The 27,151-nt window shown below is 41.1% G+C and overlaps 3 protein-coding genes, 1 non-coding gene and 1 pseudogene across 6 annotated transcripts in view; 2 read left to right on the plus strand and 3 right to left on the minus strand.

The window, feature by feature from the left end:
• The window catches only part of Cdkl5 (cyclin-dependent kinase-like 5), a 223,980-nt gene extending 215,210 nt beyond the window's left edge, over window positions 1–8,770 (plus strand). For both annotated transcript variants that reach the window (XM_087598823.1, XM_087598824.1), the window contains exons 19-20: window positions 7,074–7,218; window positions 8,607–8,770. In XM_087598823.1, coding sequence (XP_087454949.1) covers window positions 7,074–7,165 — 92 coding nt within the window. In that variant the 3' untranslated portion in view covers window positions 7,166–7,218; window positions 8,607–8,770. The remainder of the gene's footprint in view (window positions 1–7,073; window positions 7,219–8,606) is intronic.
• Window positions 1–12,895, minus strand: part of Rs1 (retinoschisin 1) — a 29,752-nt gene extending 16,857 nt beyond the window's left edge. The window contains 2 exon segments of the mRNA NM_001104643.3: window positions 1,174–1,199; window positions 12,756–12,895. Coding sequence (NP_001098113.1) covers window positions 1,174–1,199; window positions 12,756–12,807 — 78 coding nt within the window. The 5' untranslated portion in view covers window positions 12,808–12,895.
• Window positions 12,896–14,962: 2,067 nt separating this feature from the next.
• Trnav-uac (transfer RNA valine (anticodon UAC)) lies at window positions 14,963–15,035 on the minus strand. Its single transcript has one exon. It is a non-coding gene; the product is annotated as a tRNA-Val (tRNA).
• Window positions 15,036–15,137: 102 nt separating this feature from the next.
• The window catches only part of Ppef1 (protein phosphatase with EF-hand domain 1), a 153,317-nt gene continuing 141,303 nt past the window's right edge, over window positions 15,138–27,151 (plus strand). For both annotated transcript variants that reach the window (XM_087600180.1, XM_087600181.1), the window contains exon 1: window positions 15,138–15,361. The gene's annotated coding sequence lies outside the window, so the exon portion shown is untranslated. The remainder of the gene's footprint in view (window positions 15,362–27,151) is intronic.
• Window positions 18,898–26,798, minus strand: Mt1f (metallothionein 1F; annotated as a pseudogene).

Below are 27,151 nucleotides of genomic sequence, written 5' to 3' on the forward strand. Positions count from 1 at the left end.
CTCTGCTACATATGCAGCTGGAGCCATGGGTCTGTCCGTGTGTACTCTTTAGGTAGTGGTTTAGTCCCTGGGAGCTCTGGTTGGTTGGCATTGTTGTTCTTATGGCGTTGCAAGCCCCCTCAGCTCCTTCAATTCTTTCTCTAACTTCTCCAATGGAGACCCTGTTCTCAGTTCAATGGTTTGCTGCGAGCATTTGCCTCTGTATTTGTCAGACTCTGGCAGAGCCTCTCAGGAGACAGCTACATCAGGCTCCTGTCAGCATGCACTTCTTGGCATCAGCAATAGTGTCTGAATTTGGTGACTGTATGTATATGGGCTGGATTCCCAGGTGGGGCAGTTGCTTATTTTCCTACTAAGAATATGTTTTCAAAAACATTATCCTTAGTTTATTATATAAATTAGACATGTCAAGAAAATAATATAGATCTGTCTAAAAAGGCATTATGCTAAACGAGGAAACCCAGTCACTGACAGCCATGGGTGCTCCACCTACAGAACGTCTTAAAGCAGGCAACATTGCAGTGCCAGAAACATATTGGTAGTTACCAAGGGGAGGGTAGAGGAAGCTGACACAGCCAATATTGATTGGCTTAGCTATAGGGTGTCAAAATGACCAAATAAAACAATAAATTATTTTACAACTAATTTTTCTCCATATTCATGGTTCACAAAAGTCTTATCCAATTAGCGTTTATATTACTAAAACACAGCTCTTTCGATTTTGCAATGGACATTAAGACATTTTATGACTTCCAAAATGTGTTTCAATACAATCGAAAACAAATAGTTTTTCATTCTATTTTCAATGCAAACAAACATGCACTTTTTTTTTTTGGTTTTTGTATTTTTTTAAAAAAAGAGTTCAAGGTTATCAGCAGCTACCTAGCAAGTTCCAGGCCAGTCTGGGCTACATGAGAATTTGCCTTAAAAAAAAAGGCAACAATAACCACAAAGAAAGCAACAACAACAGCAAAGCTGATGCCAATCTAACTGGGTGTTGCACAACTCCTGTCCCAAGAACAAAGAAACCCCACCCACCTTCCTAGGGGTGCAGCTAAGTGTTAAACCACTTGCCTAGCGTGGAGAAAGGTACTCTTCCCCCAATAGTGCTAGACTCATACATTAACCAAAAGCCATAATGGTGAAAATTCCACTTTCCTTTCTGTAACTTACCTCTGTCGAAGACAATCCCAATGTGGCTGAGCAAAAGAACAAGAGAGAAAAATGAAATCAAGAAAGGAAAGCAGGCAAAATGAAAACGATGCCTAGGAGGTTAAGGACCACGAGAACAGATGTGGTAGGAGAAGGATGAAAATTATTATATTTTTGCTCCTTGTAGAATTACGGAAAATACATTAATATAACAAAACAGGGTACAGTAAAAGTTTCCTTTATTTATGTATTTATTTATTGTTTTGTTTTGTTTTTGTGAGGGATTGGGATAAGTTAGAGAGTGATGGCATTGCACCAGTGTGGATATCCAAGGAACCTTTGCAGAAGTCTCATTTTCTCCTTCTACCGCTTGGGTTCCAAGGACTGAGTTCAGCCCATCAGGCTTGGCAGCAAGTGCCTTCCGCTGCAGAGCCCTCCTCACAGCCCCTTTATCTCTCACGTCAATGTCAATACTATTAGCATTCTAATCAAAATCTTTCTAGCTACCCCAACCCTTTTGCAGGCTTTTTATATTTTTAGAAATATCTTTTGAGATTATAATCACAACATTTCTCTTTCCTCCTTCTAAACGCTTCCATATACCCTTCCCCACTCTCCTTCAAATTCATTGCATTTTTTCATCAATTGTTATTGCATTCATATACGTGTGTATATATACACATACATATACATGTACACTTACACACACATATACATTCCTAAATATAACCCATTTGTTTTGTGTAATGCTACTTGTATGTATGTTTTCAGGGCTGCTTGGCACTGGACTATCCTATAGTGACAAAGAAGGCAGAGTGGCAGTCAAAGTGACTGTAACTGTGGTGGCAGGATCCTGAGGCAGCTGTTTACCCTATGTATCACAGATATACTTGGTCATCCACATTTATTAAGCACTAATTATAGTAGCAACAATATGAAACCAGCTTAAATGGCCATCAACAGAGAAATGGATACAGAAAATGTGGCATATATTCACAGTAAAGAATGAAGTTATGTTATTAAAAAGACTTTGAGGAGTTTACCTCTATCATTTTTGGCCTCTATTTTCCTTTCCTTTTAACTTTTTCCTTTCCTGATAAAGTCCTTACTCTTGTCCCAGGAGACTCTATGCCCTGTTCTGGCTCTTGAGGGCACCAGGCATACAAATGGTACACAAACACACATACATACAGATACCCATACATACACATAAAATCTTAAAAATAATTAAAACAAAAAGGTTATTTTTGGCTGGACTATTGGTTGGAAATTTTTCTTGAGGTTTGTCTATAAAGTATAAGAACTATTAAGCCACAATAAAATATAAATTCCATATAAGTCATCTGGGGCCATTGAAAGTGCAAAAGTTAGCAAGAACAGGTTTAAGTTGTTCAACTGTGGTGGCTAAAGTAAACTGTAAGCATCAGTATCCCTCACTGGCTACCCTCTCTGACACAGGGTCATTTTTTTATAGCAATGGCTGTCCTGGAACTCACTATGCAGACTAGGCTGGCCTTGAACTCACAGGGCCCTGTCTCCTCTCAAGGGCTGGAATTAACAGTGTGCATCTCCACATCTGGCACTCTACTTTTTTTGGTCCTCCTCCTTTACCTCTTTTCCCTGCTTTCTGTTCCTCTCATCCTCCTGGTTCCCTTCCTACCACCCCATAATTTATCCCCCTTTGCTTTTATGTCACATGTATGCTGTTACTCCCACACCAAGGTCTCTCCTTTTCCTCTCATCCTTTCCTGTGAAAGGAGAGGGTGTATAAGAATTCTAATTCACCTAATAATTCTCTCAAGAGCATTCATACTCTTATGCTCACAATCCCCCACCCCCCTCCAGGATCTCACTATGTATGGCTATATGGTCTCACTATAACCCTGGATATCCTGGAATTCTCTATGTAGACTAAGCTGGCCTCAAACTCAACTCTGCCTCCTCAGGGCTGGGATCAAAGGCATGCACCACCACACCCTGCTTATATATGGCGTCTCTGTTATGAGTTGACTTAGAGTCCTTTGAGTAAATACTCAGGAGACCAAACCTGGATCATGTTGTAATTCTAGTTCTAGAGGTTTCTTTTGTTTGTTTGTTTGGTTGGTTGGTTGGTTTTTGGAGTGGGAGGGAAATCCTGTACTGATTTCCATAGTGGCTACATACACCAGGTTCCACACCCACCAATAGTGAATAAACTGTTCTTCTCATCCACCCCAACTTTTCCACGTAAAACTTAACAGGTAAATTTGCATGCTTGTGTGTTTAGTGTGTGTTGGGCACATAAAGTTAAAGGACAGCCTCAGATGTTCCTCAGGAGCCATCTACCTTTTGTTTTGAGAGATGGTCCCTTTAGTGGCCCAGAAAGGGACAAATAGGCTATGCTAGCTATCCAGCCAGCCACGGGGATCCTCCTGTCCCCTCTTCCCCATTATGCCCAGCTTTTTCTTTCTTTCTTTCTTTTTTTTTTTCTGGAGCTGAGAACTGAACCCAGGGCCTTGCACTTACTAGGCAAGTGCTCTACCACTGAGCTAAATCCCCAACCCCTATGCCCAGCTTTTAAAACCTGATTTCTGGGGAGTAAACAGAGTTCTTCATACTTGCATATAGGTACTCTGCTGGCTGAGTGCTCTCATCAGTCCAAATTTGCATGCTTTTATTAATCTGTCATTTGTCATAAGGAGTCTCAGCCATAAACCTGAGAATGAATAAGTAACATATATTAATTTTCTCCTCATTAGTGCCAAAGCCCCCATTTCTTTTCAATAAAACAAATCCCTTTATTTCTGTGCTGACTAGAAAACAATACACACCTACTACTGTAAAATTCTCAAAAGAAACCTGAGCGTAGACAATAGAAGCTGTAATTCCCTCCTCTAACCACTTTGTCGTTTTGCAAGAGAATGGGATGCCCATGAAAAGCTTTCAGCTTGAGAGTAAACACTCATCTTTTTATCATGATTATAAAAGCTACCAGTTAAAGAATATGCACTTTCCAATTTGTGGCCACATTGCTGCACTCATTGTGAGATTGGCACTGGACTGGGGCACAGGCCCTATGCAGTAGAAGCCTTGTTCTCTACCCAGGGAGACCTGAGGACCTGGAAGAAGATAGACCACTGGACAGTGCCCATGGTGATGCTGGGGAGGTGATGGAAGTCAGGAAGCACAGCTCCTAAATCTACTAAGATTCAGGGTCAGCAACTTCATTGGTAGCCACCACACTGTTAGCTCTTTTGAGAACTTGTTCCTCTGTTAGTCGCCTGTTACAGGGAGAAATGACCTTTTAGGGTAGCAGTAAACGTGAAAAACTGCCATGTTTGTTGTTTCTGTTTTGGGTTTTTTGGAAACAGGATCTCATATAGCTGGGGATGGCATCAAAGTTACTATGTAGCCAAGGCTGGCCTTGAAATCTTAATTTCACAACATCCACCTCCTTGGTACTGAGATTACAGATATGTAGCTCCATGCTGGGCTTGGGTGTTCACAGTATTGGCTGCGATCTAATGATTTTGTTTCCTCTCCTTCTACTCAATTGCTATGTTGAAATCTGTTCACCAATGTGAGAGCATGCAGAGATGGAGGGGTTTGGAGGTGATTAAATCACTTTGGGGCTCTGACTCAGCTGTCTACTTGCATCAATGGAATGAGTGCTTTAATATAAGGTTCTAGAAAGCTGGATACCTTCTACCTGTAAGGACACTGAGCAAAAGCACCACCTATGAACCAGCAGCCCTCACCAGACACAGAACCTGCTATGGCATTTGATCAGAGACATCTGATCCTCTAGAACTGATGTCATATTCAAACCAGTCTGTGGTGGTGGTGGTGGTGGTGGTGGTGGTGGTGGTGGTGGTGGTGGTGGTGGTTTTTTTTAGCTGAGCAAGTGAACCAATGTCTTAATTCCTTTGCTATTCATGTCATAAAGTACCATGACCAAGGTAACTTATAGAAAATATTTAATTAGACTATATGGTTTTATGAAATTAGAATTCATGACGGCACAAGCAAAGGCATGACAGCAGGAATAGCTGAGAGCTCATATTTCAATCAGCAAATAGAAGACAGAGAGAGGCACACTGGGAAACTTCAAAACCTTCCCCCAGTGACAGACCTCATCCAGCAAGGCCACACCTCCCAATCCTTCCCAAACAATTTCACCAACTGGGGATCAAGTTTTCAAACATATGAGCCTATGGGAACCATTCTCCTTTAAACCACCACAAGCAAGTACTTCAGAGACAAGGTCTGCACTAGCAAAAGAAATCACCTAGGGCTTCATCTTTTCGAATGCAATGGATTCTCCCCAGCACTGCCACACTAGGTGCTGTCAGCCTTTCCTGTCTACCTTCGGCTTTCACCATTCTGATAAACCTTTCTTTACTTTGAGAACTTGGCTTACTCAGAGTCTACACAGATAATTGCTAAAGCCAAGGTTCAGAATCCTGCATGGAATGGCTTACTAGATCTCTACATGTAGATGCCTCTTACTATTCTAAACAGGGCTCAACCAAATGTTGGTACGGTAGAAAGCAATGCCAACTCTTATATGCTTCTGTTGATTGGTAGAAGGTAGTTTAGCCTCTTTGGCTTTTGGTAATTTATACCAAGGCTGAGCGTATGTGTTCCCCATAAACCACCAGTTCCATTCATAATTAGAAATGTTTTCATGTATTTTTCCCAAAATAAAAAGGTGTCCTACAATATTCATGGAAGAGGACCTTGTAATGCCGACTCTTCAACTGGGAGTGCTAGTGTGGCCCTCAAGGGGAGAGATACATAGTGATAAATTCACAAACTAGAACACTAAACTACAATGAAGATAATCAAAAGTAAAACAACACGGTAATAAGAAGGAGGGGCTTCTCCTCTCCACTCCACAGACCCTGCCTGCTCTTAGCACTCCCCACCATGCCTCACTGCTAAAGATAGCTGTCCACATCGATCCTCTATCTGCCAATGCAGAGAAATGAAACCCATTTGCTCAAAGTCCCTCAGATGGGTGCCCCTCAGGACATTTCCTTATCTCTATGATGAGTCACATCGAGACCATGGTTTGCCTCCTGCCCACATCTCTTTATGAACATTTGCTCTATTGCCATGCCCTGGTCCACAGATTTTTTTTCTTTTTTCTTTGTCTCAAATCCCTCTACTTACCTGCCAACTTCTCTTTGCCCACATCCCCTTTGCATAAAAAGGACTTTCTTTTTTTTTTTTTTCGGAGCTGGGGACCGAACCCAGGGCCTTGTGCTTCCTAGGCAAGCGCTCTACCACTGAGCTAAATCCCCAACCCCGAAAAGGACTTTCTTAATTCCCAACTCGCCCATTGGCCTCAGCCCTTGTTCTCAACATCTTCCTTCCTTAATATAATTCCTTCCTTCCTTCCTTCCTTCCTTCCTTCCTTCCTTCCTTCCTTCCTTCCCTCCCCCCTCCCTCCTTCCTTCTCTCTTTTCTTCCTTCCTTTTTCCTTCCTCCGTTCTAGTCTTCTGAGTCAGGGTCAGCGCTAGGGCTATAGCTCAGTTGGTAGAGTGCTTGTCTTAACATGCACAAAGCCTCAGCTTTGATCCCCAGTACCACAGGAACTAGACACCGTGACATACATTCTTGAAATCCACGCACTTGGGAGATGAAGGCAGGAGAACCGAGAAATTCAGGGTCAGCCTCTGCTTCACAGCGAGTTCAGAACTAGCTTCCAGCTAGCCTAAGCTATAAGAGATCACTGAACTATAGTCCTGGAGAATTCATAAGGTTAGCGCTTCTCTGACTTGGGGATTGTTAATCAGGAGGTCCTATGCTTCACCTCCAACTCTCAAGACAAGCTGGGATACCTGAGAGACAATGAACTAAAGGACGTAGCCACTAGGCCGGAATGGAGTAAGAGCTAATTCCTATGATTCATTAAATGTGGGGCTGATTTCTTGCAGATTCCCCCACCTACTGGTTTCCTGGCCCTCAGCCCCAGAGGACCTACTGGTTGCATAAACGTCGAGTTGCCAAGACTTTTGTGGAGAGATAAAAGAGAGGATCAAAGCCCAAATCTGCCACTGACGAGCATCTGCTAAAGTTCGGGTGAGCCAACCCACAGTTCACAAGAGGCTTAGCAAATGGCTATCAGGGACTTCTGCAACCTTCCTTATTCCTGGAAGGGGAAGGGTGGGACCCACTAGGCAGGCATGGTGTAGGAGCTTATTCCTATTAAATTTGGTACTGATTTCTTGCAGGTTCCCCCACCCACCAGTTCCCCCACCCACTTGTTCCCCGCTCTAGCAAACATTTGACTGCAGGCAGCCTGGGATTCTAAGGTGCCAGATTCCCATGTAAATGAGCAGAGAAAGAGGGAACAGCAGGCGTTTTACAGAAAAAAACGCTGTCACCAAGGGAGCAGCGAATGAAAGTCACTGTTGCAGTTCCCCCCAAATGATTTAATCACCAAAACAACTGGGGAATAAAAGCATAAAGCTTTTTTTGTCTACAACATATCACACCAGAATATAATATTGTTGGAAAGTGAGAAAGGGGGCGGAAATCATTAATTATTTCCATCATATGTAGATGCATCTTTTTCTGCCTACTCAGGTCATTCCTGTGCTCCGGGCACAGGTGATGTTGCCACTTGCTGATCTTAGATTTGTGCAAAATGGGCTCTTGAGTCCTTTTTATTCAAATGGTTGAGCCACTGGGGAGGCCCTTGTTACTACAGGGGGCTGAGGGGGGAGGGGAGAGTCAATGGAAGCATGCTTATTTCTCTGTATAAAACTTGCAAGCCCAAGAGGAAACGTGTACCTTAGAGATACAGAGATGAGATTATTTTAGAATATTTTGGCCTTTCTTATTGGGTTTCCCAAAATACAGTATTCACTCACTTAGAAACTGACCAAGCAGGGGAGGAAAGTATAAGAACTATGAATGATTTTTTCTAAAAAAAAAAAAAAAAAAGTAACCAGTCCCTTAATCTACTTGAGAAACACGAATAAAGAAGCAGGAGAAAACCAGAAGGCTGCAATAATGTCCCTCTCAGGAAGAAGAAAGAAGGAAATTGCTTTTAGTGTGAAAGTGTTGCTATTTTAGGCGACAGGCATATTCATGGGTAAATCTGTTATCCTTTCATGCTCAACACAGATGAACCTCACAGACACATGGCAAGCAAAAGACAAAAGACCACATGTTGTGTAATAGCATTTCAGTGTAAAGTCTAGAAGAGGCAAATCTATAGATGACAGAAAGGGAACTGGGGCTGGGGGTTGGGAAGAATAGGGAGTAAGTATTTAATATGTGTAGTGCTGAAAAGGTTCTAAAATTGGATCATATGTGCCGCAAATCTGTAAGCATATTTTAAAAAAAAACTGAGTTATACCCTCTAAGTGGATGAATTAAATGGCACATAAATCACGTCTTTTAAAAGTTGCTTTTGGCTGGAGAGATGGCTCACAGGTTAATAAAATATATTGCTTTTGCAGGGGACTCTATTCTCAGCACCGATGTCCAGTGGCATAAAACTGCCTGAAACTCCAGCTTCAGGTGATCTGCTGTCTACACAGACCTCCACAAGCACCTGCATGAGGATGTACATACTGTTCCCCCAGACACATAATTAAAAATAAAATAAGTCTTTAAAAAACCAGTAGCTTTTTACAAAAATAAGACAAAAATGGAATACCTGGTGGCTTTTATATCCACAAGTTACCTGGAAGATGAGACTGGACACCTCCCTCCACCTTTACACAAAAAAACCAAAAAATATGGACTAACACATTTTAATAGGATGGGTGATTGTTAATCATCATGAATGGCATATGCACAGGGCCACAATGCACAGTGGAAAATAAACAGGGCCCCAACTTAATTCTATGCCATCAGTGGTTGTCTTAGTATGGTCACATGTGTGTTTCCAAATGAACCCCCATCCAGGGTAGAAACAAAGCTCATCTACTGATCTTACTTCACAATAATAAAAAACTGCTGTCGTCCAAGCAACAACATAGAGTAGAAACAACACAGAATAAATGAGCCAAAGAACCTTAGTGCATGGGCTCCCACTGTCCAGTGGAATGTATCTTTCCCATGTGTATTGGTTTATGTCTCCATCTGGACTAGAAACTGATAGAGCACAGCCTTTATGTCCTATAACTGTCTTCTGTTTCGCACCATATCCAAGTTTGCTCAGGATGGAGTATACAGGAACTTTCTGAGTCACCCTATCCAGTTTTGCATGGCTTGTTTTCTTCTAAGTATGGTGAGGGACACACACAGACACACACAGACACAGACCCACACACACACACACACACACACACACGTACATTAGTAGAGGTTTAGAGAACTTCTGCCCATCAGACAGTGTACTGATTTGAAAGAGAATGGCCCCCATAGGCCCATATACTCGAATTCTTGGTTCACAGTTGGTGGAAATGTTTGGAAAGGGTTAGAAGCTGTGGCCTTATTGAAGGAGGCATGTCACTGGGTCAGGCTTTGAGGTTTCAAAAGCTCACACCAGGCCCACTTAGCTATCTCTCAGCTTTGTGACTGTGTCTCAAGATATAAGCTCCCAACATCATGCCTGCTTGCCTGCTACCAAGTTCTTGCCTCACCATCTATAATGGTAAACCCTCAATGAACTTTTTCTTCTCCAAGTTACCAATAGAAAAATAAGACAGATGGGAGGATCAAAGAGAAGCTTTACTAGATGAGAAGATCTAGTCTGATTGCGAGTGTCAAGTTCTAATGTTTTGGGAGTTGGGGATTTAGCTCAGCGAGGCCCTGGGTTCGGTCCCCAGCTCCGAAAAAAAGAACCAAAAAAAAAAAAAAAGTTCTAATGTTTACCCTGTTGAAAACATCCAGACATAGGTTTGTGTTGCACATGGAGGCCAGAGGACAATCATGGGTACCATTCCTCAGGAGCCATCCATTTTGTCTTTTCTTTCTACCCTCTTTTAAGGCAGGGTCTCTCATTGGCCTGGAGCTCACCTAGTAGGCTAGGCTAGATGACTGGCTGGCTGGCCACCAAGGTCCAGACATTTGCCTCCCTAGCACTAGGGTTATAAGCATGCTTCACTATGTTTGACTTTTTTAGACTTTTATTTTTCATTTTTTGTTTATGAGTGTTTTGCCTGCATGCATATGGACCATGTCTAGTGCATGAGGGGTTACAAGAGGCTCTCTGAGGCCCTGGAACTGGAGTTCTAGAGCCTGAGGGACCAAGTTTAGGTCCTCTACCAAGCGCTATTAACTGCTAAACTACCTCTTTGACTGTCATGCCTGTTTTTGTTGTCATTTGTTTTGTTCTTTTGTTTTTAAAAAAGGAAAGTTTTGGGGCTCGAACTCAAGTCAACATGTGTAAGCTGTAAGCACTTTACAGACTAAGCTGTCTCTCCAAACCCCAGACAAGGGGTCTTGAAAGAACAGAGTAGTGTGAACAAATGAATATCAACATCAACCATGTGAAAGGGGAAGTGTGAGCACTGTGAACCTGTCTGAGAACCAAAGGTATCTGGATCAAAGGCTTTGCTTAGATCTTTTTGTGAGAAAAGAACAAGGAACCAAAAGAAGCAACATAAATAGAAAACATCAGAAAACCTGAGAAAGACCTGGGAGAAGTTGGATATATATCTCAGGGGTAGAGCCATTGTTTAGCAGGCACTCGGCACTGGGCTCCATTTCCAGGCCTGACAATTAAAAAACAAAACAAAACAAAACAAAACAACAACAACAACAACAAACACAAATTCCTGACATGTAATTGCGAAGGGCAAAGGCGGGGTGTTAGCAGCCATCCTTAAATCATATCTCAGAAATTGGGTGTGATTGAAATCTTAGGTATAAATAATCTGACTGCTATGAGGTCAAATCCAGCCTGAACTACATGGTATATTGAAGGCTAGCCTGGGCTTCAGTGTGGGATACAGTGTCTTGAAATAATAACAACAACAACAACAAAAGAAAATAATAAAAACTAAGGAAAAAACCCTGGGTTTTTTTTTTTTTTTTTTTTAGTTTGTAGTATGACCTTGAGATTTTATTTTCACAAGTCTTTCCACTATAGCTCTCTTCAGATACACCAGAGAGGGCATCAGATTCCATTACAGATGATTGAAAGCCACCATATGGTTGCCTGGAATTGACCTCCGAAAGAATAGTCAGTGGTCTTAACTGCTAAGCTATCTCTCCAGCCACAAGTCTTTCCAAACACTAGAAATACTACTAGATAATAAAAGACACAAGACTACTGGTTCATATACATACATATATATATACATATATATACATACACAAACACATACATATATACATATACTACACATCTACATATATATACATACACACACACACACACACACACACACACACACACACACACACACACACAGAGGGGCCTCCTTTTCCCTGTAACACTCTAAACATATACTATCACCCAGAAGACTTCAACCAATTTCCTTCCTTCCTTCCTTCCTTCCTTCCTTCCTTCCTTCCTTCCTTCCTTCTTTCCTTCCTTCTTTTCTTCCTTCCTTCCCTTTTCCCTCCCTTCCTGACAGGGACTTACTGTATAGCTCAACCTAGCCTAGACCCCCTCCTATTATTGGGACAGGGTCTCAGATAGCTCAAGCTGGCCTCAAACTTAAGTAGCTGACGTTGGCATTGAACTCATGACCTTTAATTTGCTTTAATTTTCCCAGTACTAGGACTGCAGGTATGTATAGTTATGCCAGGTAAAGATAAAGTAAGATTTTTATTTGTTTGTCTTATACTGCTTCTGGGGATTGAACTCAGGGACTCATGAAGGCTGGGCAGGGAACTGTATCACTGAGCCCCATCCCCAACCCTTCAACCAATATTTACTATTTGAAAGTAAGAACTTTAAAAGGAATTCTGAATTGATGGGCACTTGAGAGGTAAGAGAGGCATGAAAGTGTATTGTCTAAGATCGAAAGAGATTTAAAGTTTATTTGATTGACATTTTAGAGATTTTGCTTTAATCTGTCCTCATTTAAGCATATCATGACTACCAGGGCCACATTTAGAAGTTAAAAAGTGATGGAGTATATTGAGTCTTTAGAGTTTATTGGCTTTCTTTGGATTATTCTATTAGACTTCTATTAGACTGCAGTGGTACTTGGCCTTATGCTAATCCATATTTAAACTAGGGTGACCCTTTGTCCTGATTTGCCTGGGACAGTCCTCGTTTACACTTGTCCCAGCACAGCTATTAATAGCTTCATCCTTAACCCTCAGTAATAGTCAGGTTCAGAATAATAAATTCTACAATTGCTCAAACTTTGCCTCCTAAAATTTCCATGAAACATGACTTCTCATTTAATTGCTGCAATTTACAGTTTGACACAAATTCTGAGGCCCGCCCTGCTTTCTGTTGGGGTTTCAACACATTTGAACTTTAGAAGGTTCCTCAGGAAACCAGGAAGCCAGTAGCAAGACAGTGACAAACATAGCCACACAAAGATGACCTTTTAAATTAATAACCTGTGAACCAATTGACATGTTGTCCTCACACAGTTTTTATTATTCAGGTTGTATTTCTCTTTATCATCTATTCTCTTTATTAAAATCACATTATCAAATATATTAACAAATGTCAATAGCAGAATAGCACGTACCTTCATAGCCAAAGAGAAGCAATAAGAAGAAGCCTTCAATCTTGTGTGGCATTTTCTCCTTGTCCTTGGTCACAGCACTCCCTAAATGAAGTAGAAAGCTGGCCTTGGAGCAGGTGATTAACTTGAGCCACTGGCCTCACTAAGCATCTTATTCCATTTAGGTCTTAGGTCTGTCACTCAGCCCCCGTCAAATTAACCCACACCATCCCCTGCCTCAACAAGAAGTCTCAGGAGATATTGTTGACATAGGTTGCTTTAGCAAAGAAGGCACTGATGCTACTCCATCTTCAACTGTAAGGCAAGTAATGCAAGGTAATAGCAACTAGAGTTGGAAGATGTGGGTCCCTAATTCTCCGACATCATTTTCTAGGGAGTGACCTTGAACAGTTTCCTGCAGAATAAACCCATCCTCGATTTGTAGGGAAATGTCATAGAATGTTCTCTCCCAGAAGAACTTGTCATCTTGACATCTGATGCTTGCTCTAGAAAACATTAACTTTGCTAGTGGCGGCTCATTTGCATGTAAGGATGTGCAGTGTTCAGTTTAGCTATGATAATGACAAGGAAACAATTAGAATGGTCCAAGTTAGGAAGCTGGCTAAGGGAGAAGATACCCGAGTTCATCAGGGAAGAAACACACCACTTGCATTGGTGCACACTCAAGGCAACTTTTCTGACTGTAAAAGAATGATCATGTCTACTTCACAGGATTCTGTTGAGATTGAAGTGGCATGATACTACAAAACACATAGTAAGTCTGGAGGTGTAACTAACCTCAAGATGGAAAGACTTGCTTTCAGTGTACATGTGTGTCTCTCATTTCATTCCCATCATTAAAAAAAAAAGTACTTATGTCAATGTCTGGCGTACTCGGCTATCATTATTATCTGGTCATTAAAAATAAGGTTGATGGGAGGAACAAGGTCAATGGATGTAGTTTAAGTTTTGCAAGGAAAAAATTCTGGAAATCTGTCCACAGCAACATGAATATGCTTACAGTACCTAACTGTGCATTTGGCTGGTTGAAGTTTTAAAAAGAATAAATTTGGTCGTGCCAAGACTGAACCCCCAGTGAACGTGATTGTTGGGGGGAGGGCGGTAATGGGGGGAGGATGGAGAGAGGAACACCCATAGAGAAGGGGAGGGGGAGGGGCTAGGGGGATGTTGGCCCGGAAACCGGGAAAGGGAATAACAATTGAAATGTAAATAAGAAGTACCCAAGTTAATAAAGATGGAGAAAAAAAGAGTAAATTGATTATTAACAGGAAAATCACATTTTGTTTGTTTTAGTTACAAAAGATGTATATTTATATACGGCATAAGCAAAACTGGGGTGGGGCATGGAGGGATTAAACCAAGAAAAAAAAATCTAAAGTTTCTCATTTCCCAGTTGGTTCTGTTACCACCATCTCACCCCTGGCCCCAAGGACCCCTAAAACCTTCTACTCATTCTTCTGTGAAACATTAAAACATCTCTTTACGTCCCCTCTCCCCTCAAATTTTCTTCCCTGAAAGGAAACTATAATAATGGGAACCAAAAAACAACAAACAAACAAACAAAAAACGAGTTAGAATAACATTTAGTCATCAATCAGCACGTACTGGATAGGTTTGTAAAACCTGACATGAGTAGTGAGTGAGAGTAATCATTGATGTATTATATACAAGTATGAAATTGTCAAATACTGCATTTAATTAATACATTTAAAAGTCTGACATACATTCTAAACTGTATATAAATCCTTCCTTCAGTAACCGTCCAGCTACACCAAAAGGAAAAGAACTATGCTTTTGCTCTTGTTCTGTATTTTAGAGTTGAATAAGGTATTAAAGATGCGTTTTAAATCTTTAATCATAATCAACTTTTTAAAACAGCAGCTGCAGTTAAACTGTGCCTAGTTGATGTTATTTTCCTGGGAAGATCTGGGCGTCAACTTGTCCTGGCTCAGGAGAAAGGGCTGCTGCGGGGCGCTCCTGATGAAGTGTGGTAGAGCTTCTTGAGGTGGGGTAGACAGCGGCTAAGGCTCTGACTCGCCCAGCTTTCACTCTGGGGGATCTGGATAGCGGCTGAGACCTGGGCGGAGACGAGGTGACTGTGGTTTCGCTTCTGAGATATAAAGATGTTAGGGGAAAAAAAATGTAGGTAGAAAAATAAGTGTTCCGTATTTATCTAGCGTCTGCAAAAGTGTCAGCTGACTTTGCAGCTATGGTCCCACTGGGGCTCGAACCCAGGACCTTCTGCGTGTAAAGCAGACGTGATAACCGCTACACTATGGAACCACCACGGCTACTGCTGTGATTAGTAACCCTTTTGAGAGGGTGCAACCAAACTCAGCGTCTCCGCAGGAAACCCTGCCCTCTGCCGTGGCTCCGCCCCTTCTCAGAGGCGCGGAATTCAAAGCTGAATTTTGAGCCCAGGCTCAGGTCCCTCTTCCTGACTCCAACTCTTCCTGGTTGTCATAGAGGAAATAGCACCAGCTGTATCACTTAACTTGAGAGGCCTGGTGCAAAATGAGAGTGATTGTCCTGTGTGTGTTAGGTTATGAAGAATTCAAATGGTGGCCACAGAGCCTTACACCCAGCTGTCTGACCCTGCTTCAAGGAAGGTAAGGTTGTGGGACGCTCCATCACCAAAAGCTCTCAAGTGGGTTTCTTTTTTTTTTTTTTTAAATTGTGTTATTTTGCCTTCTCTGGGGCTTCTGGGTGGATTTTTATCACTATTCTGGGACTGTTCACCACCGTCAAACTTGAAAACATACTAAAAACCATTTGGGGCTGTCTTTAACCACCCTAGTAAAGGTGACCTAAGGGTGGTGGTTGTCCTTTTTCCTGGTATCTTCCTCTGAGACTGGCAGAATGATGGAGATATGATACTGGTTAGAAATAACATCCATCCATCAACCACTTTTTCTGATAATGCCAAAGGAAGAAATGGATGAAGGAGAAAGGATGGGGATGGGGTGGAATGAACAGAAATGTGGAAGTAAATGGAATTTTAGTCCCTTTATGGCTATTCACCAGCTGTGCATTCCAGCTATTCTGTCCAACATGCTAACTCCCATCTTCTTTACACAATATAAGGGGTGGACTAAACATCTTTCTCTGTCTTTACTCTGAGTCTAAATGTTAGGTCCATAAAAAAAAATGAAGGCAGTTGCTATTTTTTGTTTCTTTATAGAGCTACTTAAAGACAAGCTTACAGTTAGTGATATTATCTGAAAATTTTCATTGTTGATTTATAAGAGCAGATCTCATGTAGTCTAGACTGCCTTCAAACTGGCTATGTAGCAAGGATGACTTCAAATATTCCTGCCTCTACCTTCTGAATTCTATGATTCCAGGGAAATGCCACCATGCCCAGTTTTATAAGGTAGGGGATGAAGCCCAGGGCTTTATGTATGATAGGCAAGCATTGTACCAATTGCACTACCAACCTCAGCTCTAGCCTGCCTTTTCCTTGATACATTTTTGAGAGGCCTTTGGAATACGCTGCCTAGTTTGTTAGCTATGAAATAGCCAGCCATCAGTAAGAATGAATTCACAAAGGCTATGTTTCCTACTCGCTTTAACTCACCTATTTCCAAACCGCCTATTAATTCAAAATAAAATGGTCAAGAATTGGCCCTAAAATTATACGTACCACTTGTGTTTTGTCTTTTGTCTCTAGGGAATGCTTGGCTTTCCTTACAGATTTCTAACTCTGCCTTTGGCTAAAAGGGTCATTTCCCAAGTTTAAATTTTAGCCAAGTTCCTACATTTACACTTCATATAGAAATGAAGCTAGGGCCCCAGTAATGCATGCAACTGAGATGTCTGCCTTTGGGAAAAGATTTCTCTTCCTTTTCTCCATTCTAACCAGAAGGGAAGAATCTCCCAGTCCATCTCAAAACATGGTCACAATGATTAGACCAATTATTACAAAATATAGGGTAGCTTACCCTCACATTCATTCCTGGATAGTAACACTGTAAGGTAGCCATACATCACTAGCTCTATTTTTTTTGTCTTTTCATTATTTGTCTGATGATTTATTCACTAAGAAGAAATACACTGATGATCATAATCATAGATTCTTCAAGGGCAAACATCTAACAGTTCATACTTATTTTGATTTCTCGAATTGACTAGCTTTTCTTTTAGAACTATCTCTCTGTCCAAGGACCTCAAGATGGGTATCTTCTTGTTGACATTTTTAAGTTGAAGGAATTAACGCAGAGGAGTCAATGTACCCTGCCCATGACCTTGCAGCTGATGAGTGTTAGAATTGGGCTGGCACTCACGCTGCTGATGCTTATGACACTGTTCAGGGATCATGTCCGTAAAGGGTACATACTGTTCTCTAATAGTGGCTAGGCCTCTTGGCTATTTTCTCTGTTCGAAAGTAGGGAAGTGGATACACATATTTTCATCTTTTGACATTTTAAAACATTCTCAAAAGTAGGAACTGGGTGGCATGCTAGAAACAATTGCTGATGACTTTCAACTTGATGGATCTCCAATAGTGATAGCTTTACCTGGAGTTTCTGTTTGCTCATTTAAATGTGTAAGGCCTGAAGGCTTGACATCCCCATGAATACCCACAAGCATCTGAACAACAATAGGAAAATATATATAGATAAATTAATGCAGAAGACCAGAAATCATCTTAGAGGTTTTGAGTTCCCTGATTACTCAGATGCTTTCGGTTGCTTTTGCAGTCTTTGGCTTTACTGATAGAAAGCAATTTCATTTAATGAACCCTAGCCCTAGTTAGGAAGCCTTTTCTGATTGCCTTTGCAGTCTACTTCACCCTGTCCTTGGTAAGAACTAAGAATTTACTTGCAGAAGCAAATCACTGCTGCAGGATGGCAGAGGTTACGTTACCTCTTCTAGGAGGCCATCTTCTAGCTCATCATGTTCAAATCACTCTTAGAAACTACCTTCTGTAACACGCTGAAGCCCAATGGCCTTTAAGTCTATCTTTCTACACAGTACCTTCTAATTGCCCAGTGCCTTCTGATTCAGCTCAGAATCTGTAGCCATTTTTATCACTTCTTGTCTGATTCATTGCTTCCAGGTGTGTGTGTGTGTGTGTGTGTGTGTGTGTGTGTGTGTGTGTGTGTGTGTGTGTGTGTGTTTTCATTAGTGTTTTTATTTTTGTTTTGGATATTTTTTATTTACATTTCAAATGTTATTCTCTTTCCCAGTTTCTGGGCCATAAGCCCCCTATCCTATCCCTCTTCCCATCTTCTATAAGGATGTTCCACACCCCTCCTTCCTGCTGCCCCACCCTGACATTCTCTTACACTGGGGGTTCCAGCCTTCATAGGACCAAGGACTTATCCTTCCATTGGTGCCCAACAAGGCTATCCTCTGCTACATATGCAGCTGGAGCCATGGGTCTGTCCATGTGTAGTCTTTGGGTAGTGGTTTAGTCCCTGGGAGCTCTGATTGGTTGGCATTATTATTCTTATGAGGTTGCATGACCCTTCAGCTCCTTCAGTCCTTTCCCTAACTCCTCCAACAGGGACCCCATTTTCAGTATAATGGTTTGCTGCTAGCATTCATCTCTGTATTTGTCTCGCTCTAGCTGAGCTTCTCAGGAGACAGCTATAGCAGACTTCTGTCATCATGTACTTTTGGCTTCATCAATATTGTCTAGTTTTGGTGGCTGTGTATGTATGGACTGGATCCCTAGGTGGGGCAGACTCTGAATGGCCTTTCTTTCAGTCTCTGCTCCACACTTTGTCTCCACATCCCCTCCTATGAATATTTTTGCTCCCCTTTCTAGGAAAGACTGAAGCATCCACACTTTGGTTGTCCTTCTTCTTGAGCTTCATGTGGTCTGTAGATTGTATCTTGGATAATTTGAGCTTTGGGGCTAATATCCACTTATCACTGAATGCATACCATGTGTGTTTTTCTGTGACTGGGTTACCTCACTCAGGATATTTTCTTTTTCTTTTTCTTTCTTTCTTTCTTTCTTTCTTTCTTTCTTTCTTTCTTTCTTTCTTTCTTTCTTTCTTTTTAGAATCAAACAGGCTTTTATTATTCACATATTTGGTAGAAAACAGGGTTTAGTAAACTGGGTGGAGCTGTACGGCAAGACTCTGAGTTGGTCCGGAAATATTTACACCTGAGGGTAGCAGCACTGTTCATCACTTCAGGCACAGCACGTGCACTTGCCCGAGGCACCTTTACAGACACAGCCCTGGGCACATTTGGAGCAGCCCACAGGGCAGCAGGAGCAGCAGCTCTTCTTGCAGGAGGTGCATTTGCAGTTCTTGCAGCCACAGGAGCTGGAGCAGGTGCAGGAGCCGCCGGTGGAGCAGGAGCAGTTTGGGGTCCATTCTGAGATCTGGTGAATCTGGAGCTACGGTGTAAGCGACAAGAAGGCAGTCAGGCTGCTGAAGTCTGGATGATCCTCAGGATATTTTCTAGTTCAATCCATTTGCCTAAGAATTTCATGAAGTCATTGTTTTTGGTAGCTGAGTAATATTCCATTGTGTAGATGTACCACATTTTCTGTATCCATTCCTCTGTTGAAGGGCATCTGGGTTCTTTCCAGCTTCTGGCTATTATAAATAAGGCTGCTATGAACATAGTAGAGCACGTGTCTTTTTTATATGTTGGGGCATCTTTTGGGTATATGCCCAAGAGAGGTATAGCTGAGTCCTCAGGCAGTTCAATGTCCAATTTTCTGAGGAACCTCCATACTGATTTCCAGAATGGTTGTACCAGTCTGCAATCGCACCAACAATGGAGGAGAGTTCCTCTTTCTCCACATCCTCGCCAGCATCTGTTGTCACCTGAGTTTGATCTTAGCTATTCTAACTAGTGTGAGGTGGAATCTCAGGCTTGTTTTGATTTGCATTTCCCTTATGACTAAGGATGTTGAACATTTCTTTAGGTACTTCTCAGCCATTCGATATTCCTCAGCTGAGAATATTTTGTTTAGCTCTGTACCCCATTTTTAGTTGGGTTAATTGGCTCTCTGGAGTCTAACTTCTTGAGTTCTTTGTATATTTTGGGTATTAACCCTCTATGAGATGTAGGATTGATAAAGATCTTTTCCCAATCTGTTGGTTGCCATTTTGTCCTAGTGACAGTATCCTTTGCTTACAGAAGCTTTGCAGTTTTATGAGATCCCATTTGTCGATTCTTGATCTTAAAGCATAAGCCATTGGTGTTTTGTTCAGGAAATTTTCCTCAGTGCCCATGTGATGGAGGCTCCTCCCCACTTTTTCTTCTATTAGTTTGAGTGTATCTGGTTTGATGTGGAGGTCCTTGATCTACTTTTACAAGGAGATAAGAATGGGTCTATTTGCATTCTTCTACATGCAGACCACCAGTTCGACTAGCACCATTTGTTGAAAATGCTATCTTTTTTCCACTAGACGGTTTTAGCTCCTTTGTCAAAGATCAAGTGACCATAGGTGTGTGGGTTCATTTCTGGGTCTTCAATTCAATCCACTGGTCTATCTGTCTGTCTCTGTACCAATACCATGCAGTTTTTTTTATCACTATTGCTCTGTAATACTGCTTAAGGTCAGGGATGGTGATTACCCCGGAAGTCCTTTTATTGTTGAGGATAGTTTTAGCTATCCTGGGTTTTTTGTTTTTCCAAATGAATTTGCAATTTGCTCTTTCTAATTCTATGAAGAATTGAGTTGAAATTTTAATGGGGATTGCATTGAATCTGTAGATCGCTTTTGGCAAAACGGCTATTTTTACTATATTAATCCTGCCAATCCATGAGCATAGGAGGTCTTTCCATCTTCTGAGGTCTTCTTCAATTTCTTTCTTCTGAGACTTGAAATTCCTGTGATACAGATTTTTCACTTGCTTGGTTAGAGTTACACCGAGGTATTTTATGTTATTTGTGACTATTGTGAAGGTTGTCATTTCCCTAAATTCTTTCTCAGTCTGTTTATTCTTTGTGTAGAGGAAGGCTACTGATTTATTTGAGTTAATTTTATACCCAACCACTTTGCTGAAGTTGTTTATCAGCTTTAGTAGTTCTCTGGTGGATCTTTTGCGGTCACTTAAGTATACTATCATATCATCTGCAAATAGTGATATTTTGACTTCTTCCTTTCCCATTTGTATCCCTTTGATCTCCTTTTGTTGTCTGATTGCTCTGGCTAGGACATTGAGTACTATATTGAATAAGTAGGGAGAGAGTGATTTTAGTGTGATTGCTTCAAGTTTCTCTCCATTTGATTTGATGTTGGCTACTGGTTTGCTGTTTATTGCTTTTAATATGTTTAGTTATGGGCCTTGAATTCCTGATTTTCCAAGGCTTTTACCATGAAGGGGTGTTGAATTTTCTCAAATGCTTTCTCGGCTTCTAATTAGATGATCATGTGGTTTTTATCTTTCAGTTTGTTAATATAGTGGATTACATTGATGTTTTTCCATATATTAAACCATCCCTACATCCCTGGGATGAAGTCTACTTGATCATGATGGATGACCATTTTGATGTGTTCTTGGATTCGATTTGTAAGAACTTTTTTAATATGAATATGGAATCCATATTCATAAGGTCAATTGGTCTGAAGTTCTCTTTCTTTGTTGGGTCTTTGTGTGGTTTAGGTATAAGAGTAACTGTGGCTTCATAGAAGGAATTCGGTAGCGCTCTGTCTTTTTCAATTTTGTGGAATAGTTTGCATAGTATTGGTATGAGGTCTCCTATGAAGGTCTGATAGAATTCTGCACTGAACCCATCTGGTCCTGGGCTTATTTTTAGGTTGGGAGACTTTTAATAACTGCTTCTGTTTCTTTAGGAGTTATGGGACTGTTTAGATGGTTAATCTTATAATCTGATCCTGATTTAACTTCGGTACCTGGTATCTGTCTAGAAACTTGTCCACTTCATCCAGATTTTCCAGTTTTGTTGAATATAGACTTTTGTAGTAGGATCTGATAATGTTTTTGAATTTCCTCAGATTCTGTTGTTATGTCTCCCTTTTCATTTCTGATTTTATTCATTTGGTTATATTCTCTGTGTGCTCTGGTTAGTCTGGCTAAGGGTTTATCTATCTTGTTGATTTTCTCAAAGAACCAGCTCTTGGTTTTATTGATTCTTTGTATGGTCCTTTTTGTTTCTACTTGTTTGATTTCAGCCCTGAGTTTGATTATTTCCTGCCTTCTACTCCCCCTTGGTTGTATTTGCTTCTTTTTGTTTTAGAGTTTTTAGGTGTGCTGTCAAGCTGCTAATGTATGCTCTCACTGGTTTCTTTCTGCAGGCACTCAGCTATGAGTTTTTCTCTTAGCACAGCTTTCATTGTGTCCCATAAGTTTGGGAATGTTGTATCTTCATCTTTATTAAATTCTAAAAAGTCTTTAATTTCTTTCTTTATTTCTTTCTTGACCAAGTTATCATTGAATAGAGCATTGTTCAACTTCCATGTATATGTGGGCTTTCAGTGGTTTTTGTTGTTAATGAAGACCAACCTTAGTTCATGGTGATCCATTAGTATGCATGGGATTATTTCAGTCTTCTTCTATCTGTGGAGGCCTGTTTTGTGACCGATTATATGGTCAATTTAGAAGAAGGTACCATTAGGTGCTGAGACAAAGTTATATTCTTTTGTTTTAAGATGACGTGTTCTATAAATATCTGGTAAATCCATTTGGTTCATAACTTCTGTTAGTTTCTCTATGTCTTGGTTTAGTTTCTGTTTCCATGATCTGTCCATTGATGAGAGTGGGATGTTGAAATCTCCCACTATTATCGTGTGAGGTGCAATGTGTGCTTTGAGCTTTAGTAAGTTTTCTTTTATGAATGTAGGTGCCCTTGCATTTGGACCATAGATGTTCAGGCTTGAGAGCTCAACTTGGTGGATTTCTCCTTTGATGAGTACCAAGTGTCCTTCCTTATCTTTTTTGACAACTTTTGGTTGAAAGTTGATTTTATTCTATATTAAAATGGCTACTCCAGCTTGTTTCTTGGGGCCATTTTCTTTGAAAAAATTTTCCAGCCTTTTACTCTGAGATAGTGTCTGTCTTTTTCACTGAGGTGCATTTTCTGTATGCATCAAAATTCTGGGTCCTCTTTCTGTATCCAGTCTGTTAGTCTATATCTTTTTATTGGGGAATCGAGTCCATTGATGTTAAGAGATATTAAGGAATAGTGATTGTTGTTTCCTGTTTTCTTTTGTTGTTAGAGGTGGAATTATGTTTGTGTTTCTCTCTTCTTTTGGTTTTATTGCAAGGAGATTACTTTCTTTCATTTTCTAGGGTGTAGCTTACCTCCTTGTGTTGGGCTTTACCATTTATTATCCTTTGTAGCGGTGGATTTGTAGAAAGATATTGTGTAAATTTGGTTTTGTCATGGAATATCTTGGTTTCTCCATCTATGTTAATTGAGAGTTTTGCTGGATACAGTAGCCTGGGCTGGTATTTGTGTTCTCTTAGGGTCTGCATGACATCTGCCCAGGATCTTCTGGCTTTCATAGTCTCTGATGAGAAGTCTGGTGTGATTCTGATAGGTCTGCCTTCACATGTTGGTTGATATTTTCCCCTTACTGCTTTTAGTATTCTTTCTTTGTTTTGTGCGTTTGGAGTTTTGACTATTATGTGACGGGAGGAATTTCTTTTCTGGTCCAATCTATTTGGAGTTCCGTAGGCTTCTTGTATGTTTATTGGCATTTCTTTCTTTAGGTTAGGGAAGTTTTCTTCTATAATTTTGTGGAAGATATTTACTGGCCTTTTAAGTTGGGAGTCTTCACTGTCTTCTATACCTATTATCCTTAGGTTTGATCTTCTCATTGTTTCCTGGATTTCCTTGATGATTTGGGTTAGCAGCTTTTTGTGTTTTACATTATCCATAACAGTTGTTTCGATATTTTCTACGGTATCTTCTGCCCCTGTGATTCTCTCTTCTGTTTCTTGTATTCTGTTTGTAATGCTTGCATCTATGACTCCTGGTCTCTTTCCTAGGTTTTCTATGTCCAGGGTTGTCTCCCTTTGTGATTTCTTTATTGTTTCTATTTCTATTTTTAAATCCTCGATGGTTTTGTTTAATTCCTTCACCTGTTTAGTTGGGTTGTGTTATCCTGTAATTCTTTAAGGAATTTTTGTGTTTCTTCTTTAAGAGCTTCTGCTTGTTTATCTGTGTTGTCCTGTATTTCTTTAAAGGAGTTATTTCTGTTCTTCTTAAAGTCCTCTATCATCATCATGAGATGTGATTTTAAATCCAAATCTTGCTTTTCTGGTGTGTTGGGATATCCAGTATTTGCTTTGATGGGAGAACTGGCCTCTGATGATGCCAAGTAATCTTGGTTTCTGTTGCTTAGGTTTTGTGCTTGCCTCTCGCCATCAGGTTGTCTCTGGTGTTAGCTTGTCTTGCTGTCTCTGACAGTGGCTTAACCCTCCTGTAAGCCTGTGTGTCAGCACTCCTATAGATCTGTTTTCTTTCAGCCTGATCTGGGAACAAAGAGTTGCTCCTGGGTTTGTGTGTCCTAAAGTCTCCAGGCTGGTCACTTGGAGCAGAAGAGTTGGTCTTACCTCTGCTTTCAGGTGTGTTAGTGCTCCTGCCAACTGGCTTTCAGCTCAGGGCTCAGGCAGAAACTGGAAGGGTCCTGCCCTTGACTGTTCCTAGGTTACTGTGCCCAGAGGTTCCTCTTGGGCCAGGAGTGTGAGCAGAAGTTGTGGTCTCCCTTGAGCTCTCAGGATTGTCTGAACTGAGAGTCCAGGTCTCTGCCCCACGGTATTTGGGTACAGAGGGCTGTGGGACAGGTTCTTCATTAGTGTTTTGAGACTGGTTTTCTCTATGTAACCTGGCTGGCCTCCTGAAACTTGCTGTGTAGACCAGGTTGCATTCAATTCAGAGATCACCTGACTCTGACTCTGAGTACTGGGATTATGGTATGTACCACCATGCCTGGCTGTTTTTATTTTTCTTTTTTTTTTTTTTTTTTCGGAGCTGGGGACCGAACCCAGGGCCTTGGCTTGCTAGGCAAGTGCTCTACCGCTGAGCTAAATCCCCAACTCTTTTATTTTTTGAAATAGGGTCTTCCTGTGAAGTTGTGGCTGTCTTGAAGCTTGACCTGAAGAGCAAACTAGCCTGGAACTTACATTGATACACTTGCATCTGCCCCCAGAATGTTGAGATTAGAGGTGTGTACCATCACACTGGGCTACTTCTTTGTACTTGTGGCCAAAAGCAGAATGTCTTCAATTCAACTCAATGCTCTGTTTCTGGCCCAAGGACATCATACACCCATGCTCAGTGTTTTTTTTTTTTTTTTTTTTTTTTATTAAACTCATTACTACATGCCCCTTGTAGAAGGGTGACCACATTTGGCACTTGTTCTCTATCTCCCTGTGGTGGTTTGTGTGAGAATGTCCCTAGCTGATGAACTGTTTGAAAAGAATTGGGTGTGGCCTTATTGGAGACATTCATTACTCGAGGTAGGCTTTGAGGTTTCAGAAGCCCACATCAGGCCAGTGACTCCTTCTCTCTGCTTGCTGCCTGTGGATTATGCCATGCCTGTCTGCTTCCTGACATGATCGTGAAACTAAGCACCCAATTAAATTCTTCCTTTGGAGGAGTTGCCTTGGTCAAGGTGTCTCTTCATAGCAATAGAACTCTAATTAAGACTGTCTCTTACAAGACAGTTCAGTTTCTTCTCCCTACATCACTTCATCTCCTTCCAAATCTGGTGAAAAACAAACAAACAAACAAACTGGAAAGCAATCGAAAGAGAACTACAGGGACCACCTGCTCTTGCCTTTGCTCTCATACACTTCTTTCTTTAGATTACTGTTTTCCCACCTAGCCCTGTGGATTGGATGAGGCAACCCTGTCACAGTTATGCCCCTGTGTATGATAGCATGAATGTGTTTTGCAACCTTCCTGGCCTCTAGTTACTAAATGCCTCCAGCACCCACCCTCACCATGTGGTTGTGACAATTCAAAATGCCCTGGGGGTGGGGGGAGATGTCTTAGAAGACATATTGCACAATGCCTGGGTTCTTTCTGTCTGTCATGATTGGGAGAGGAATGCTCTAGTGGATGAGGGGCTAGGGTGCTGTTTAATATCCTACAAAGCACAGAAGAGCTCTTTACAAGAAATACTTACCTGGCCTTGGTGACAGAACTGTCACAGTGGAAAACCCAACCCTAGATAAATTGTATTCATTTCCTTTTTTGAAAACATTATTTATTAAGAGGAGGCAGTGTTGTTGTAAAAAATATAAAAATAAAAAAGTATGTCGTCTTTTACCTCGCTGGGTCCGCACTATGGTGTCCCAAGGTATCTGCTAGATATCTTGGCAGAAACACATCCCAACTCCGAGGCAGCCCAGACTAGTCGCCCCACACTCCATCACATGACACATTAAAGAACACACAACACAATAATCTTTGACCCAATTGATAAGATATAATTGCCCACTTGAACATACAAAGCCCGGTACCATCCATCCCTTAAGAACATTGATAACAACCTGTAAATACACAGAGCAGAATCTTAACATCACCTGCCATGGCTTCTCCCCTCTCTCTGTCTCCTCTTTCCTCCTCTCTCTCCTAGTCTCCTCCTCTTCCTTCAAACTTCTCTCCTGCCCATCCTTTCTTCTCCTCTGATGACAGGCCTCCTTCTATCCTGTACCTGCCTCTCACCTGTATTTTACAAATTCAATGGGGAGGTGGTTCTGGTGAAGTCACCTGAGTCCTGAGTATGTGACTAGGCAGCTGTCCTTGGGGCAGTGGAATTAGCATAAAAATACAGATAACTTCAGGACAAACCACAACAAGGCAGAGGTCAGAGGACATATTAACTACTTTAATCCACCCAACAGCCCTAAGGGGGAAAACTATTATGATTGGTTTACAGAAGAGAAAACTAAATAATTGTTTAAAGTCCGTAAGCTATGTTAAACTTCTGCGTTACACAGCTCAATTTTGATTTTGTACTGTTCCACTAAAACAGTTTGATTTCCCATGTCCCTCACAGCTGGGGGAGATGATATGACATCTTTCTGACCAATCAGAGGTCTGAAGGCTTCCGAAACAGTTTCTTTAAAAGGGCGTAGACTGTTGGCATACGCCATTTTCACATTAGTTCTGCACATTGACCTTGCTGTATTTGAGAACTGCTGTGAACTAAAGCATTATCCTACTGTAAGTGGCCATTCTCATTGTGTCCAGAATGTGTGTGTCTTGCTGTCAGTAGATGAGCTATTGTGATCATGTGTGGACATGTATTAGGAGGAAAACTACACGGTTTTGTTGTTGTTGTTGTTGTTTCTTTAAGCCTAAGATATAGCCTATCTGAAGAAAGTTTTGAAGACCATTAATTAATCCAAAGGACTAATTTGAGTTCTAAGATGTTAACGAAAGATAATGGCTTATATGCCTTTCCTAAATTAGGATAATAATTGATTCTTATAGTAAGTAGGACCGT

Source organism: Rattus norvegicus, chromosome X (genome assembly GCF_021556685.1).
Source record: "Rattus norvegicus strain SHRSP/BbbUtx chromosome X, alternate assembly SHRSP_T2T, whole genome shotgun sequence".
Lineage (NCBI taxonomy): Eukaryota > Metazoa > Chordata > Mammalia > Rodentia > Muridae > Rattus > Rattus norvegicus.